General features: G+C 41.7%; 2 protein-coding genes across 5 annotated transcripts in view; one reads left to right on the top strand and one right to left on the bottom strand.

The window, feature by feature from the left end:
* Positions 1-10,203, bottom strand: part of LOC139546482 (protein starmaker-like) — a 51,543-nt gene extending 41,340 nt beyond the window's left edge. The window contains exons 1-3 of the mRNA XM_071354901.1: positions 9,688-10,203; positions 2,679-2,972; positions 1,908-2,177 (exon numbers count right to left, since the gene is read on the bottom strand). Coding sequence (XP_071211002.1) covers positions 1,908-2,177; positions 2,679-2,972; positions 9,688-9,742 — 619 coding nt within the window. The 5' untranslated portion in view covers positions 9,743-10,203. The remainder of the gene's footprint in view (positions 1-1,907; positions 2,178-2,678; positions 2,973-9,687) is intronic.
* A 1,576-nt stretch (positions 10,204-11,779) lies between these two features.
* Positions 11,780-14,379, top strand: LOC139546483 (putative nuclease HARBI1). 4 transcript variants are annotated; one of them, XM_071354906.1, is made up of 5 exons: positions 11,780-11,840; positions 11,923-13,140; positions 13,210-13,325; positions 13,422-13,533; positions 13,628-14,379. In XM_071354906.1, the coding sequence occupies exons 2-5, from the start codon at positions 12,669-12,671 to the stop codon at positions 13,996-13,998; spliced, it is 1,071 nt and encodes a 356-aa protein (XP_071211007.1). In that variant the 5' UTR covers positions 11,780-11,840; positions 11,923-12,668; the 3' UTR covers positions 13,999-14,379. The 4 variants fall into 4 exon arrangements, with proteins under 4 accessions (XP_071211007.1, XP_071211009.1, XP_071211008.1 ...); XM_071354908.1 differs by lacking the exon at positions 11,780-11,840 and having other exon boundaries at positions 11,854-12,009; positions 12,097-13,140; XM_071354907.1 differs by lacking the exon at positions 11,780-11,840 and having other exon boundaries at positions 11,854-12,138; positions 12,207-13,140.
* The last annotated feature ends 2,939 nt before the right edge of the window (positions 14,380-17,318 follow it).

Below are 17,318 nucleotides of genomic sequence, written 5' to 3'. Positions count from 1 at the left end.
ATAAACATTACTAAAAAATACATGTTGTATAGGAAATGATAGATACACTAGTTCTTAATGCAATCGTCGTGTTAGATTCTAAAAATAACTTCATTACGGCATGCAGTTTACGTTATGGCGAGAGCGTGCCCAAAATCTGGGCGCAAACTACTAGTTCACATGTTCGACAGATATATGAAATAGCATCATAAAATGGGTCCTACTTTTGATGATCTTCCATCAGAATGTTGTACAAGGGGTCCTTTGTCGGGAACAATCGTTGTTTGGTTTTAGAATGTCCTCTTCTCCAGTCAATTAGCACGGAAAGCTAGCAAAGTGGCGCGAAGCTCTCCTTCCTGAACAAACGCAGACAAAGCAACACGCCTAACGTCCCGAAAAAAATTCAATAATCTAATAAAACTATATTGAAAAAACATACTTTACGATGATATTATCACATTTATCAAATAAAATCAAAGCCGGAGATATTAGTCGTCTATAACGACAGCTTTACAGAAGGCAATACCAGGTCCCTTCTCGCGTGTTCCAGAAAACAGGAAATTGGGGTCACGTCATGCCAAGAGCTTTTATTCAACCTCAGATCATGTTATACACTCCATTTCTTCTCTCACTGCCTGTTGACATCTAGTGGAAGGCGTATGAAGTGCATGTATACTAATAAATATCAAGCACATTTATAGGCAGGCCCTAGAACAGAGCATCGATTTCAGATTTTCCACTTCCTATCAGGAAGTTTGCTGCAAAATGAGTTCTGTTTTACTCACAGATATAATTCAAACGGTTTTAGAAACTAGAGAGTGTTTTCTATCCAATAGTAATAATAATATGCATATTGTACGAGCAAGAATTGAGTACGAGGCCGTTTGAAATGGGCACCTTTTATCCAGGCTACTCAATACTGCCCCTGCAGCCCAAAGAGGTTAACTCAGTTTAGCTGGCGCTTCAGTCAACAATACACCCAGTTTCCCTCCATCAAAATGCATACAAAATGAATCCCAAACGTTACGAATAAACTTTTCCAAACAAGTCAAACAACGTTTATAATCAAACCTTTAGGTACCCCAATACGCATATAAACGATAAAATTTAAGACGGAGAATCGTTATTGTCTTTACCGGAGAAAAATACCAAAGAACCCGTTCTCTTCCACGCACTTGGAAACACTACAACCAAAATGGGAGCCACCTAGAAAAACTACAATTTCTGGCTCATTTTTCCAAAAACCAGCCTGAAACTCTTTCTAACAACTGTTGACATCTAGTGGAAGCCCCAGGAACTGCAATCTGGGAGGACTTGGCCTTATAATTAAAGTGATAGCCAAATAGAGGTAGGCTGAATTTTTTGGGGGGGGGGTGGTTTGTCCTCAGGGTTTCGCCTGCCATATCAGTTCTGTTATACTCACAGACATAATCTTAACAGTTTTAGAAACTTTAGAGTGTTTTCTATCCAAATCTACCAATTATATGCACATCCTGGCTTCTGGGCCTGAGTAACAGGCAGTTTACTTTGGGCACGCATTTCATCCGGGCGTCAAAATTAAATTAAAGGCACAGTCAACTTAGTGTATATAAACTTCTGACCCACTGGAATTGTGATACAGTGAATTGTTGGAAAAATTACTTGTGTCATGCACAAAGTAGATGTCCTAACCGATTTGCCAAAACTATAGTTTGTTAATAAGACATTTGTGGAGTGGTAGAAAAACAAGTTATAATGACTCCAACCTAAGTGTATGTAAACTTCCGACTTCAACTGTATGTTCTCACTGTCAATAAATGTACAGAATCTACATGTAATGCAAATGTGTTGGCAGCATTAAATAATACATCCAAATTGTGAACATGACAGAGAATGAAAGTGAGAGTACGGTGTATTACTGTAACTACAGTTTAGAAGTGTTATCTTACCAGTGTGGCAGTCCTTCAGGGTGAACTCTGCAGTTCTCTCACTAACAGGGTTTTTCACCACACATGTGTAGACAGAATCCTGGTTCTCAGATTCCTGGTTCTCCACCCCAGGTATGAACAGTTCAGGTCCTGGACTCTCTGACCCCCCAGGACTACTCCAGATGAACTGGGTCAGGGGCTGGAGGTCAGCTGAGCACAGCAGGGTTCTGTCCATGTTCTCTGGGTTTGTGTTGTCGACCACACAGGTTACGCTGGGCTGTGCCACATTATCTACACACATGTGCACACACACACACACACACACACACACACACACACACACACACACACACACACACACACACACACACACACACACACACACACACACACACACACACACACACACACACACACACACACACACAGCAAAGTGAGAAGCCGTTTTCACCTCAACTGATCTGAAGAGAGGTGTGTCTTGATGTGGGTGAAAACCTGTCCAGCAACTTTGAACATTTGTAATAAAGATGTAATGATGATAAGGGGGAGTTTCAATATCACGCTGGAACGAGATTTCAAGAGCTAGGTGAGAATATGTGGGTCCTGACTCATTAGATACAGTAACCAAGGTATACAATTAGATTTTTTTCAACTATACTGGCATCACTTAATCAGCCGTTGACAAGGCTTAATGATACTTTTTTAAACACCCTTACTGATACTGTAAATAAACACACTGTATACACACAAACCTGACATGAAGGCATTTAAACAGCAACATTACACACTTACCAATAACGTCCACCTCATGATGAGAGTACTGCAGCTTGCCCTTGACGACAGCCTCCAACTCATAGGGCCCACTGTCTGCATCAGTGAGACCTTTTATAGTTAGCGCTCCAGAGTCCCAGTCCAGGATGGTCCTGCCTTTATACCTGCCATACTCCACATTCTGACTCCCATCAAACTCCACCACCTTGTTCCCAATGTGTTTCCACAGGATGTCCTCAGGCTGTCCTGAGACCTTGGGGGTCAGGGTGATCTCTCCTCCCAGGCCACCATACTGCTGTTCACCTGTCACCTCCACTGAGCACAGAAACAGGAGGATCAGGTGAAAACACATTGAAAACACCCTAACTTCTGTGGCTGTAATGTAATGTAGGCTAATGGTCTTCTCTCAGACCACTAAGGACAGTTCAGGTTTCAGCAGTGTTTGAGTTTATTTTATTTTTACAGGGACAGTGCACATTAATCAACGTTTCAGTAAAAGTGCCGGTTTTAGCCAGCTGGCTAATTTTCAACCGCAGTCCCTGGGCAGGTTATTAAAAACAATTATAATATAGACAATCATTGAGCAGTGAGCACACGCAGAGCAACATAGGACAAGCAAGACATAGCATACAGACAGAGCAACATAGGACAAGCAAGACGTAGCATACAGACAGAGCAACATAGAACAAAAAACTAGCAAGACAAAATTCATAAAAGCAACAAAGTGTTTCCACACCTCACAAGCTACAGACAACATACAACATGGAAAGCAGCAATACACAGCTAGGGATTATGTTCACAAATCTGATTGACCTTTAGCCATGTCTTCATGCATTTTGTGAAAGTGTGATATGTGGTGCAGTTGTGTGTCTGATGGCAGTGTTTTCCAGACATGGGAAGCTCTCACAGAGAAAGCGGATTTACTAAAGGTGCTTTTCCTTAAGGGTACTATACAGTCACCTCTCATGGCAGACCTTGTGGATCTGCTGCCATATGTTTGGGTTTTCTGTGTTAACAAAAATACTGAGTGGTGGGGGAGCCAGGCCATTTAGGATCTTGAATACAAGACGGTGTATTGCACAAGATTTTCCCAACTCAGGAGCTCATGCTTTCTGCGGATGTAACAGTGATGATGGCTATTGAGCTTCCTATCAAGCACTTCGAGAGCCTGTTTGTAGACAGACTGAATAGGTTTTAATGTTGTACAGCAAGCTTGGGCCCAACTAGTCAAGCAGTATGTTAAGTGGGGGAGTATCATAGATTTGAAGTACAGTTTTGCTACCTCTGTAGTCCAACAATTTCGTATAAATCGGAAATTAGCTAGGTTGAATTTGGTTATCTGAATTACCTTTTTCACATGCTTTTTAAAAGAGAGGTTGGAATCAGGTATGATGCCAAGGTACTTAAAATCAGATACTACCTGGAGCTTCTCCCCTGACACATAGACATCTGGCTCAGTAGCATCTGTTGCCCTCTTTGTGAAGAACATGCAAACAGTTTTTTTCACATTGAGATTAGAGGTCGACCGATTATGATTTTTCACCGCCAATACCGATACCGATTATTGGAGGACAAAAAAGCCGATACCGATTAATCGGCCGATTTATTCGAAAAAAATGTTTTATATATATATATATATCATACACACACACACATTTTTGTAATAATGACAATTGCAACAATACTGAATGAACAATGAACACTTTTATTTTAACTTAATATAATACATAAATACACACGCACACACACAGCTCTGAAGTGACAATGATACTGAAGAGTCTGCTTAAGAGACAAATACTCTCAACTGTTTGAATAAAAATAGAGTTTAAGTTACCTGTGATGAATGTTGAAAACAAAAACTTTAATTTCTATATGCAGGAAATCCTATTTTAATAATGGGCATGGTAAGAATTGATAACCAAAGTGCGAGTCATAATTCCCATGACACCTAGCAAAATCTGAAAAGCGGTTCCTTCATTGATTCCATAGGATATTTTTAGATTCACTTAAAATAAGGTCTGTGTTTCGTGTAGGCTTACACCACCGTGCCAATTTTATAACTGTGTAGATATCCATAGGACAAGGTAACTCTGATCAATATTGGCTAAATATAAGCAAAGATTTAAAAAATTGTAGAGTGGATTTATGAAAATATGTTGACAAACGTTACCTTATCCTAGTGAGATTTACACGGGTATCAAAACGTCGAGGCGGTTTAAGCATGCACGAAACACAGACCTTATTTGAAGTAGATCAAGACATTCTCTATGGAAGACATGAACGGTAAAATAACGAAGGAACTCCTTTCAAGTTCAGCGGCAAATTACAGGAATTATAACGCGCCGACTATTTCTCTCTAAACCATATACCTTTGACTAATCCGGAAACTATCACCTCGAAAACAAAACGTTTATTCCGTTCCGTATTTTATCTAACGGGTGTCATCCACGAGTCTAAATATTCCTGTTACATTGCACAACCTTCAATGTTGTCATAATTACGTAAAGTTCTGGCAAATTAGTTCGCAAAGAGCCAGGCGGCCCAAACTGTTGCATATACCCTGACTCTGCGTGCAATGAACGCAAGAGAAATTACACAATTTCACCTGGTTAATATTGCCTGCTAACCTGGATTTCTTTTAGCTAAACATGCAGGTTTAAAAATATATACTTGTGTATTGATTTTAAGAAAGGCATTGATGTTTATGGTTAAGTACACATTGGAGCAATGACAGTCATTGATTGATTGTTTTTTATAAGATAAGTTTAATGCTAGCTAGCAACTTAGCTTACTGCATTCGCTAACAGGCAGGCTCCTCGTGGAGTGCAATGTAATCAGGTGTTAGAGCATTGGACTAGTTAACTGTTGCAAGATTGGAACCCCCGAGCTGACAAGGTTAAACATCTGTCGTTCTGCCCCGTTCCTAGGCCGTCATTGAAAATAAGAATGTGTTCTTAACTGACTTGCCTAGTTAAATAAAGATTAAATAAAGATGTAAAAAAATTTTTTTTTTAAAACGCCCAAAAATACCGATTTCCGATTGTTATGAAAACTTGAAATCGGCCCGATTAATCGGCCATTCCGATTAATCGGTCGACCTCTAAGTGAGATGCAAACACGAGTCACTGAGCCACTTTGTAACCTGGACCATTACAGTAGTGAGTTCTTGTGCAGCTTGTTGTTTGCTCTTTGCATGCACATATATCACTGTATCATGTGCATACATTTGAACTTCAGACCCAGTACAGACAGAAGGCAGATCATTAATGTACAGACTGAACAGGAGTGGCCCCAGTATTGACCCTTGGGGCACGCCCACATCATAGCTAAGAGTGGGCGACAGCTCATTGCTCACTCTGACACACTGAGTTCTGCCTTCAAGGTATGATTTCATCCATCTCAAGGCATCGGTGGAAAAGTTGAACTTTTCACAATTTTATTGAAAAGTTGAACTTGGACAATCAGTCAGACATCCCACCTATTCAACCTTGTTGGTAATCTCCCACTATACTTCTCTCCTCTGCTGTTGTAACGGATGTGAAATGGCTAGCTAGTTAGCGGGTACGCGCTACTAGCCTTTCAATCAGTTACGTCACTTGCTCTGAGACTTAAGTAGGGTTTCCCCTTGCTCTGCAAGGGCCGCGGCTTTTGTGGAGCGATGGGTAACGACGCTTCGTGGGCAACTGTTGTTGACGTGTGCAGAGGGTCCCTGGTTCGCGCCCGTGTTGGGGCGAGGGGACGGTTTAAAGTTATACTGTTACATTGATGCTGTTGATCCGGGTCACGGCACCAATGTAACAGTATTACATTGGTGCCGTGACCCGGATCACTGGTTGCTGCGGAAAAGGAGGAGGTTGAAAGGGGGGTGAGTGTAACGGATGTGAAATGGCTAGCTAGTTAGCGGGTACGCGCTACTAGCCTTTCAATCAGTTACGTCACTTGCTCTGAGACTTAAGTAGGGTTTCCCCTTGCTCTGCAAGGGCCGCGGCTTTTGTGGAGCGATGGGTAACGACGCTTCGTGGGCAACTGTTGTTGACGTGTGCAGAGGGTCCCTGGTTCGCGCCCGTGTTGGGGCGAGGGGACGGTTTAAAGTTATACTGTTACACTGTCAAATCAATGATTGGCCAGGGAGGGTTTGTAGACCTTGTATCTTGATATATCATTAACTTGGCCATGCATGGAGAGACATATCGTCAACTCTATCGAAACTCCAGCCGGGTACTTACACTCCATGATAATTTCATCCACGGAGTTGCGAGCAAAGTAGAGTTTTTTAAATGAACCTCTGACTCCTTTAAGTCACTATGCAATCGATACTTAAAAAATGTAACTTACTGTGTACCTATGTTTGTCCTCTGTTGTTGCGTGCCTTTCTTTGTTTGCTGAAATCCATACTTTTTAATAAAACGTTCATCAAATACAACCACCGACTTTTTCCTTGTTGAGATTCAATTGGCACATGCACATTCGAGCTGAGTTGCCATCTTAGAGCAACAGCACTAAGGAAACAGTCCGTGGATGTATTTGATTAACGTTTTATTAAAAAGTACAAATTTCAGCAAAGAAAAAAAGGCATGCAAATACAGAGGACAAACATATGTAAACGGTAAGGGTTTAATAATGTACTTTTGTAAAGTACTGACTGCATAGCGACTTGAAGGAGTCTGAGGTTCATTTAAAAAAACAAAAGTCTGCGCTCAACTCCGTGGTTGAAATCACCATGGAGTTGAGGTACTTGGCAATCGAAACCAAAGATGTATATAAACCCTGGACTGCTGATGCTATGTATTGGCCATTGAGAGGCCATTGTAGTGGGGATAGTAATATTAGTACTCTCTAAAGTAAATTACTATATTTCTCTCTCAGGCTGATACAGAGAGACTCATCCATACTTTACTACAAGCAGGCTTGACTACTGTAATGCTCTCCTGTCTGGTCTATCCAAGAAAGCCATTGGTCAACTGCAGAACATACAGAATGCTGCAGCATGGGTCATGACCAAGACCAGACGTAGAGCACACATTACACCGGTTTTAAGGTCTCTGCACTGGCTGCCTGTGAGTTTTAGAATACATTTTAAGATTCTTCTATTGGTTTTTAAATTAATCCACAATTGTGCATCACAATACATGCCAGATATGCTTTTAAGTAATTAACCCAGTACGTCCCTTTTAACTATCCCAAAGCCTAGGACAAAGATACATGGAGAGGCAGCCTTTAGTTATTATGCCCCCAGACTCTGGAAGAGCCTGCCAGAGAACCTGAGGGGGCCGAAACTGTGGACATATTTAAAAGAGATCTGAAAACACACCTTTTTAGTTTTGCTTTTCCTTGTTGTGCTTTTTACTCATTCCGATTTTATTGTTATTCTTTAGTTTTTTATCCTCTTATGCTTGTTGTGTAGCAAATATTTCAGTTTTATTTTCATTGGTTTTATTTGTTTTGTCCTGTGAAGTACATTGAGTTGCATTTCATGTCTGAAATGTGCTGTATAAAATAAATCTTGATTTGATTAGATATGTTTTCATTGTTTTTTTTATGTTGAGCTCACATAATATAATGTAAATGTTTGCAGGTATCTGTAATGGATTAAACATGTCATAATGTAGACATTAATAAATGCATTTTTGTTGTTGTTGAGGAGTGCCAAGATGACTGTGCATTTATACACACCATTGATCAAAACTAATCGTCAAACTCAACTCTGGACCTCGAAGCCAGTTCCAGTGCTTGTTTTCATTGTCCCCCTCTAATCAGGGACTGATTTAAACCTGGCACACCAGGTGGGTGCAATTAATTATCAGGTAGAAGAGAAAACCAGCAGGCTCTGGACCTCGTAGGGTAAGAGTTGAGCACCCCTGCCTAGTAAAATAAATGATAAACTATTTCGTAGTAAACAGAGGCCTATGTCTATACTTGGGCTCCCAAGTGGAGCAGATGTCTAAGGCACTGCATCTCAGTGCAAGAGGTGTCACTACAGTCCCTGGTTTGAATCCAGGCTGTATCACATCTGGCTGTGATTGGGAGTCCCAATCATTGTAAATAAGAATTTGTTCTTAACTGACTTGCCTAGTTAAATAAAGGTTAAATAAAAAAAGTATTATAAATAACGTTCACTCCCTAAGAGTGTACAGTATACAGTATTAATAAACCTGTAGCTTTGACGGAAGTGTTCATTTGTTACCATGCATGTGATGTCAACATATTTGTAACTGTCACGACTTCCGCCGAAGTCGGCCCTTCTCCTTGTTCGGGTGGTGTTCGGCGGTCGACGTCACCGGCTTTCTAGTCACCACCGATCCATTTTTCAGTTTCGTTTTGTTTTGTCTGTATTACACACACCTGGTTTCAATTCCCCTATCATGTTCCCTATTTAACCCTCTGGCATACATTTCTGTTCTGTCCGTGATTGTTTGTTTCGTTAGTGGTTGTGGTTGGTGCATGTGTGTTTGTTATATTCCCTATGAGGAATTTCTGCTTGTATTTTGAGTAAACGCCGTTGTTTTGCTCAACACCTGTGTCCTGCGCTTGACTCCGCTACATCTCTGCACACAATCCCTGACAGTAACCTAGGTTTTATGTTATTTATTTTATGATGCATCATCATCAATCATCATGTAGTTGTATTTCCTTTTTCTACCAACACAATAGAGTCGTCACTAGCTAGCCACAAAGTCCTTAACCCTGCCTATTTCTTTGGCCCAGCGTCGTCCGGGTTTGGCCGGGGTAGGCCGTCATTGTAAATAATAATTTGTTCTTAACTGACTTGCCTAGTTAAATAAATCTCAAATAAAAATATAAAAAATAAAGACTATTTTCTGTACACTCAAAGCAGTGTGATTAGAGTTACACTATAACATGTTAAGTTACTACTGAATGACTAATTATCGACTGGACCAGACTGAGCCGCTGAACAGACCTCGGGCTAATAAGGCTCCCCGCTCGGGATACAGTGCACAATGACCACGTCAAGGACAAATTACTTTGCTACAAATCAATAACCGGGAAAAACTTAGTATAGGCTACTCACCGAGAAAATAAGCCAAAAACGGTATGATAACTTTCCCAAAAAAGCTGACTGCCATTTCCTTCGGTCCGAGTTTTACACTTCTGTATGCTAGTAAGTAAAAGTGAAAGTGCACGTTCCAGTTATCATTCCATCTGGAACGCCCCGGGAATGTTTCAAAGGATAAACTAAATTATGGACGACATCCTTACATATAGTCTAAATCCGAACACATAGATTTATCCTAACTACGCAAGCAAACAAGGAGTCGAGGGCTCTTATTCCGATGCGACGTTGGCTACCTGCACACAGGTAAAGTAACCTACTACGCAGGGTTGCCAGGGTCAAAATCAAATGTCTACTAAACAAACGATGTCTCAAAACCCGCCCAAAAGGCCTGAAAGCGAGCCATTTCTCTTTGTTTTTGCAGCAAAATAGGAGTTTCTACATTTAGCCAATAAAACCGGTTTCCGTAACGCCATCGAGCGAATTAAGAAGGACTATCGACTTAATTTGTAAAGATGTAGGAGCCCTATTCGGACGGGATTAGTTTTACTGGGGGAGGTCGGGTAATGCAATTATGTCCACTAGCACAAAACACCACATCTGTCATTTTAGTCCCATCCGAATCTGCCATATATATCAGTGACATGGCAGGAGAGTAACAATTCCAGCCAGAATAACCTACAGTTTTTTGGCAAACTAAATCCTCTGATAATACTAGTCCCGTGCGAATTGACATCCCTGTGTTATGAGTTTGACAGGTGTTGCTCTCGGTTTGCGCTACAAAACAATAACTGATTCAATAAATTGGACCAAGTGCTGCGCATAGCATATATATGACGGGCCTGTATCAGTTTTCACAGTGAATGCATTTGTTTATACTGTAATGAAACAGGCAGGGAGCAGGGGCCTGTTGCACAAAAGTAGAATTAAGACATCCGGGATAAATGACTCAGCTGAGCTCAATGAAGCCAAAACATGTGCGTCCAGGCTTAATTGGTTGCACAAAGACCAAGCCAGGATGAGCAGACACGGATTCATTAAGCCAGGTGAAACCAATCCTGGATAGGTGCGCGCTCACGGCTCACTCAAATAGACCCCGCCACAGATCACAGATTAACTGATTTACCATGGCAACTAGAGCCGCGTACTTTTCCCCGTCGGAAGCACAAATCCTCATGGAGGCATACGAGGAGGTAAAAGATATAATTAAGAAGAAAGGCAACACCGCCACAGTGATAAAGCAAAGAGAAAAAGCGTGGCAAAGTATTGCAGAATGAATGCGTAAGTAGTGCACAATTACACACTCACCGCTCCGCTGAAACATCACAATTACAATTCAAATATTTAATTCACATCTCCAAAAATGCAGTTGTACTGTAATTATGAAACGGTTAAATTTTTAATTGAAATGCACTGCAGATATGAGTGAAATTGTGTAAAGTAACTCCATCACACTGTATAAAGCTATGATAAATTTTTTGATATTTTTACTGAAAACAAGACAAAAATACCAAGTAATTTTTTGCAGTGTGACTCCATTAAATGTGTGTGTGTGTGTGTGTGTGTGTGTGTGTGTGTGTGTGTGTGTGTGTGTGTGTGTGTGTGTGTGTGTGTGTGTGTGTGTGTGTGTGTGTGTGTGTGTGTGTGTGTGTGTGTGTGTGTGTGTGTGTGTGTGTGTGTGTAGATTAAACATGAACGGGCCAAAACGGACATGGCAGCAGGTCAAAATCAAATACAAGAACATTCTGCAGAATGGTATGGTCCCTGACTAATATTTAACAAAGCACAAGCATATATTGTACCCAGAAGGTGCCTGCTCACACATTGTCTGTACTGTTTTAGCAGTGAAAAAGAATACCCACAGACAAGGCACGGGTGGTGGGTCACCAAAGGCTGACCTTACCCCAGCAGAGGACATGGCCTTGGAGCTAAATAAAGGCAGGCCCGTCTTAGAGGGGATCCCTGGGGGGAAAGAGACGAGCATAGGTTCCTCCCAAGATGCCACCCGCTTCATTCAAGGTATGTCCTTCCATCTCTACATGGGATACAACCACATTCATATTGAATCAATTTGGACTGTCTGACTTTGGTTTACCTATTGCCTTGCAGTGTCTGGCAGCACTGGGTTCCTGTTAGAGCCACCAGCACAAGCACCAGACGATGCTGATCCAGTGAGTACTCCATCAAAGGCATACTGTAGGCCTGGCATGTCTTGTCTACTAGCTTCAATATGAATCCGATTAAATGTGATAGGGTGAAGGCCCCAGTGCAGCAGCAACAGCACATGATGGAGACGATGATGAGGAGGAGACCATCTCTCTGGATTCCAGAAGGCATGAGGTATCATGTTAAGACTGTGAAAGTACTATTTACTCTACAATGGTGAGGAGTCCTCATCAAAATCAAAAAATCGAATTTCTTTTACAGGACCCAGATGCTATACAGTGGGAAAACCAGCCTGGCAACATAGTGCGTATTAATAAAAGGACACCACATCCTGCCAAATTCCAGCTGCGCTAATTGTATTGTGTTCACAGAGCTCACAAGCTATCAGAAAGTTGTATGGCAACCACCTCCGGCGCCAAATAGAACTGGCAGACATAGACATTCAGTACAAGAAGAAAAAGATGGAAAATCTTGCACTGGAGTCCGAAATAAAAAAGAGGACAATTAGGAAACTGGACCTTGAAATAAAAAAACTTGAGAGGGAGGTGAGATATGCCTTCAATGTACACTGTATGCTAACTGTAACACAAATGTATTAATCATTATTTTTCTTTCCTCCCCCAGCTCCAAGAAGATGACACAGCTCAAAATAAAAATTAGGTATATTCTCGTAAAGTCAAGTGAGCCATGACATATGAGCTCTTATTGTGAGCACACAGGACGGTGGCATCTTTCTAAGGTTTTTTTTATTTCCCCAGCAATCAGTACAACCAAGTCATCGTTATAAGGCATCGCCCTCTTTTGCCCAGCACCAGGTGTGGCCACTAGCCTATATGAAGGCCCAAAATTGTGTGTTCCTTTCTGCTCTGACAATGGCATGCCCATTCGTGCGAGATGTGGTGGATGAAGAAGCACTTGTGCTGAGGAGAGCCTTCAGGCGAGAAAGGGTCTTCAGGGACCGGTTGGACCCACTGGCCTTCCCTGATGACCATCTATATGAAAGATACAGGTTTTCTGCAGATGGCATCAGGTATCTATGCAGACTACTGGGTCCCAGGATTAAGCACCGCACTGCACGGAGCCATGCACTGAGTGTGGAGCAAATGGTTTGTGTGGCCTTGCGCTTTTTTGCTAGTGGAGCCTTCCTGTACTCAGTGGGGGATGCAGAACAGCTGAACAAGGCCACAATTTGCCGCACAATAAGGAGTGTGTGTCTGGCTATCAAAGCATTAGCAGATGTCTTCATCTCCTTCCCTGGCCACAGAAGACTCTGTGACATCAAAGAGGAGTTCTATAGGATTGCAGGTAAGAGGATCTACAAATTACAGGACAACTGTTACCACATAGTAGGATACTCATTACTTTGTGTGACAGGTTTCCCCAATGTCATTGGTGCAGTGGACTGCACACACATAAGGATAAAAGCCCCCTCAGGTGCCCATGAGGCCGATTTTGTGAATAGGAAATCCTTTCACAGCATTAATGTTCAGGTGAACATAACTTTTTGATATTGTCCATTGACGAACACTCTGCATTGCCAGTGATGTGCATTGATTGGTGTAATATTCCTCATCTTATGATTTCAGATGGTCTGCAATGCTGACTGTGTGATCAGCAATGTTGTGGCAAAATGGCCTGGCTCAGTCCATGACTCCAGAATCTTTCGGGCCTCTGAAATCTATCAGTGCCTATCACAAGGTAAGCCACACAACCCCTATTTATAACCATCATGGCTGTGTCAAGAATATCACTGTGTTTATGAGGTAGTAATGATGAGATTTTGTGTTGACAGGTGAATTCTCTGGTGTGTTGCTGGGAGACAGGGGGTATGGCTGCCAGCCTTTTCTCCTGACACCTTTCACAGACCCCCAGGAAGCACAGCAGGCCTACAACCATGCCCATGCCAGGACCAGGGCCAGAGTTGAAATGACCTTTGGCCTCCTGAAGGCACGCTTTCACTGCCTTCACAAATTAAGGGTCAGCCCTGTTAGGGCATGTGATATTACTGTGGCTTGTGCTGTCCTCCACAATGTGGCCTGCCTGAGGAAGGAGAGGGCCCCCAGAGTGCCACCAGCCATGGACTGGGACAATCCGGCAATCTTCCCTGATGACGACAGTGGTCGGCTGCTGAGGGACCAATATGTGTTGAATTATTTTAGTTAGTATGTGTGCTTTCAATTTTGGTTAAATATGTCCTGCGGTGGCAGAGGAATTTGGTTTTTTTTGGGTTCGTTTTTTGACGAATTTGGCCTCTTATGATGTTTTTGCGGTATACTGTGTGTAATACAAGGCTGCAGGGAGGCTACTGCATCCATTCATTTGTCTGTTCAGTTGATGTGTATGGATTTGTCCTGCATTTATTTTAGTGTGCAGACATGCAGGGTGTGTTATATACAGACCTTTGAATGTGTATGTATCATTTTGTATAATATGCTTGGATTCTGTGCTTTCCATCTTGTAGAGTCACTGTGACTTCAGTTTCGAAAGGAGCTGATGGTTTACCTGCTTTGTTTTGTCCTTATTCAATAAAGGAACATAATGTTACACATTGTGTTTTTATATTCATATGGAATGTGTATTTGTTTATATGACAGAGTACTAGGGCCACACTGAAGAAAAAGGATAAAGTCATAAATTTATGAGGCTGGTTCTTTCTGCAGAAAAGCTACATATTGTTTTTACAGTTTTGATACTTATGACAATGTGATACTTAATATTCTGGCACATCAGCATGTCTTTGTTTATGAAACCATACTGAAGTACAATTTCACGAAATGCCCCACATCTGTCATTTTAACAACTGTCCTCCTTTAAAACAACTGGTTACAATATTATGACTTGTGTTTTTTTCCCCTCTGTGGCCCTAATATTCTATCATTTTATATATAGCCTTATAGTCTATGGGAAACTGTAAATTATCTAATGATAGCAACATCATCTAAAAATCATTTTTTATCCAAAATCATTGAAATTAATGATCACAAACGTTTAAATAATAACAGTGGGTCTAGTTATATGTGATAACAATGTATAGTGAGCAGTGAAATAACTATTGGTTTCCATTTGTGGTGACTGCTGACTGACATTAGGGATGAGATTAAATAGATCCTGGAATTTAGCCTGGTCTGGAGCAGGCTAGCTCCACAGAATAAATCTCCATGGTAATTTATACCATAACATATCCTCCTGCCCCCTATCCATCTTTAGTGCAACCGGATTACGGATCAATTGAGCCAGGATCACCAAGATATCCTGGTTTAATCCCTTATCCTAGTTTTGTGCAACAGGCCCCAGGTCTCGAACCCTCGACCTTCTAGCCCGAAGTCCGGCGCGCTATCGACTGTGCCGTAAAAGCATGCTCGTGCGGCAGAGTCGATTTCCGCGCTTATAAACCCAGGGTCGTTACACTACTCCCTCCTTTCAAAGAGCGCGTCCTCGCGCTAGCTTGCGACTCTACGTCTTACAGGAACGCGCTCACCGGCCAAGCACACGCACTGTCGTGGATGCGAGGTCCGATCACTTCCGACACCAATGTAATGAAACAGGCAGGGAGCAGGTCTCGAACTCTCGACCTTCTAGCCCGAAGTCCGGCGCGCTATCGACTGTGCCGTAAAAGCATGCTCGTGCGGCAGAGTCGATTTCCGCGCTTATAAACCCAGGGTCGTTACAATACGTTTGTGCGAATGAATTGAACATCGGTGAATGCATCTTAAACAAATATTGCCCCTATTTATTGCAACCCCTGGTGTTAATAGATTGCAAAGCAGCATACAATTTAGGAAATGACAAGTTCACTTTCTCATCCATAGCCTAAAAACGCATATCAAGTGCAAGTGCCCTGTTTGGCTCACGGGCTCACATCTGAAGGCTGTGGAGCATTTAGGACGTCTTCTACTGCGGATCGCTAAAATATGGTAATGATTATGATCGCACTATCTCAATTCAAATATTATGGCGACACTATACCAAAGATGGTTTGGTAGGGTTTAGAAACTTGGGAACCAAGCTCGAGTTATCGGTCTAGCTTGTTATCGCCTGGACTTGAAATATCTTCACGCCTCGTAAAAAAAAGAAGAAGAAAAAGACAGGATTCCGTCATAACGGTCCATGAATGGGGGGGGGGGAATTATAACGCGCCGACTAATTAAGAATTACAGGGCACTTTGGAAAAAACTAAACCCGTCCGACTCGTCCTCTGGAATAACGGACATTCTTTAAAAATATATATTTTACCTTTACTTACCTAGGCAAATCAGTTAAGAACTAATTCTTCTTTTCAATGACTGCCTAGGAACAGTGGGTTCAGCCTTGTTCAGGGGCAGAAAGACATATTTTTACCTTGTCAGCTCGGGGATTCGATCTAGCAACCTTTCGGTTACCAGTTTAAAGGCTACCTGCCGCCCTTGGAATGGTAATACTAGTCGCGAATAGGGCTTAAAACAAGCAGAATTCGGTTTTCCATCACAATAATAATTATTGCAAGTTTAAGAATACGTCGCAAGAGAAAATATAATTTTCCCTTATTAAACTCGCCAGATCATTTTTTCGTCAATTTAACTTGTTTTGACTGCTATGATTAAGCAATAAGGCCAGAGGAGATGTGGCCCATAGCCGTGGTATATGTAGGCTATTGGCTATATACCACACATACCTAGGTGCCTTATTGCTATTATACAGTGGTTACCAACCTAATTAGAACAATAAAAATACATGTTTTGTCATACCTCTGGAACACGGCATTATATACACTATATAAACAAAAGTAGTAGTAGAATGGCTTTACTGAAGAGCTCAGTGAGTTTCAATGTGACACCAAAATGTAGCCACAAAGTCATTAACACTGCTTATTTCTACAATGTATCTTCTTAAAATCTGATTTTAAACCTAATCCTAACCTTTAAATAGACAAAAAAAAACATTAAAATAGACCACATTTTAGACCACACACCATACAATAGGCTGTCTCTACAGTGTGTCCTCACCCTTCCAAGATTGCCACCTGTAATTCAATACCTTCCGTAGTAGCATCTAGCTGAGCTAGATGCAGGTAGCCTATAGCCCTATAAACTATAGCCTATAAACAAATGCATTCACTGTGAAAACTGATACAGGCCCGTCATATATATGCTATGCGCAGCACTTGGTCCAATTTATTGAATCAGTTATTGTTTTGTAGCGCAAACCGAGAGCAACACCTGTCAAACTCATAACACAGGGATGTCAATTCGCACGGGACTAGTATTATCAGAGGATTTAGTAGTTTGCCAAAAAACTGTAGGTTATTCTGGCTGGAATTGTTACTCTCCTGCCATGTCACTGATATATATGGCAGATTCGGATGGGACTAAAATGACAGATGTGGTGTTTTGTGCTAGTGGACATAATTGCATTACCCGACCTCCCCCAGTAAAACTAATCCCGTCCGAATAGGGCTCCTACATCTTTACAAATTAAGTCGATAGTCCTTCTTAATTCGCTCGATG

Source organism: Salvelinus alpinus, chromosome 20 (assembly GCF_045679555.1).
Source record: "Salvelinus alpinus chromosome 20, SLU_Salpinus.1, whole genome shotgun sequence".
Classification (NCBI taxonomy): Eukaryota; Metazoa; Chordata; class Actinopteri; order Salmoniformes; family Salmonidae; genus Salvelinus; species Salvelinus alpinus.
The sequence above is the reverse complement of the archived record's forward strand: the minus strand, read 5'-3'. Positions and strand labels throughout refer to the sequence as shown.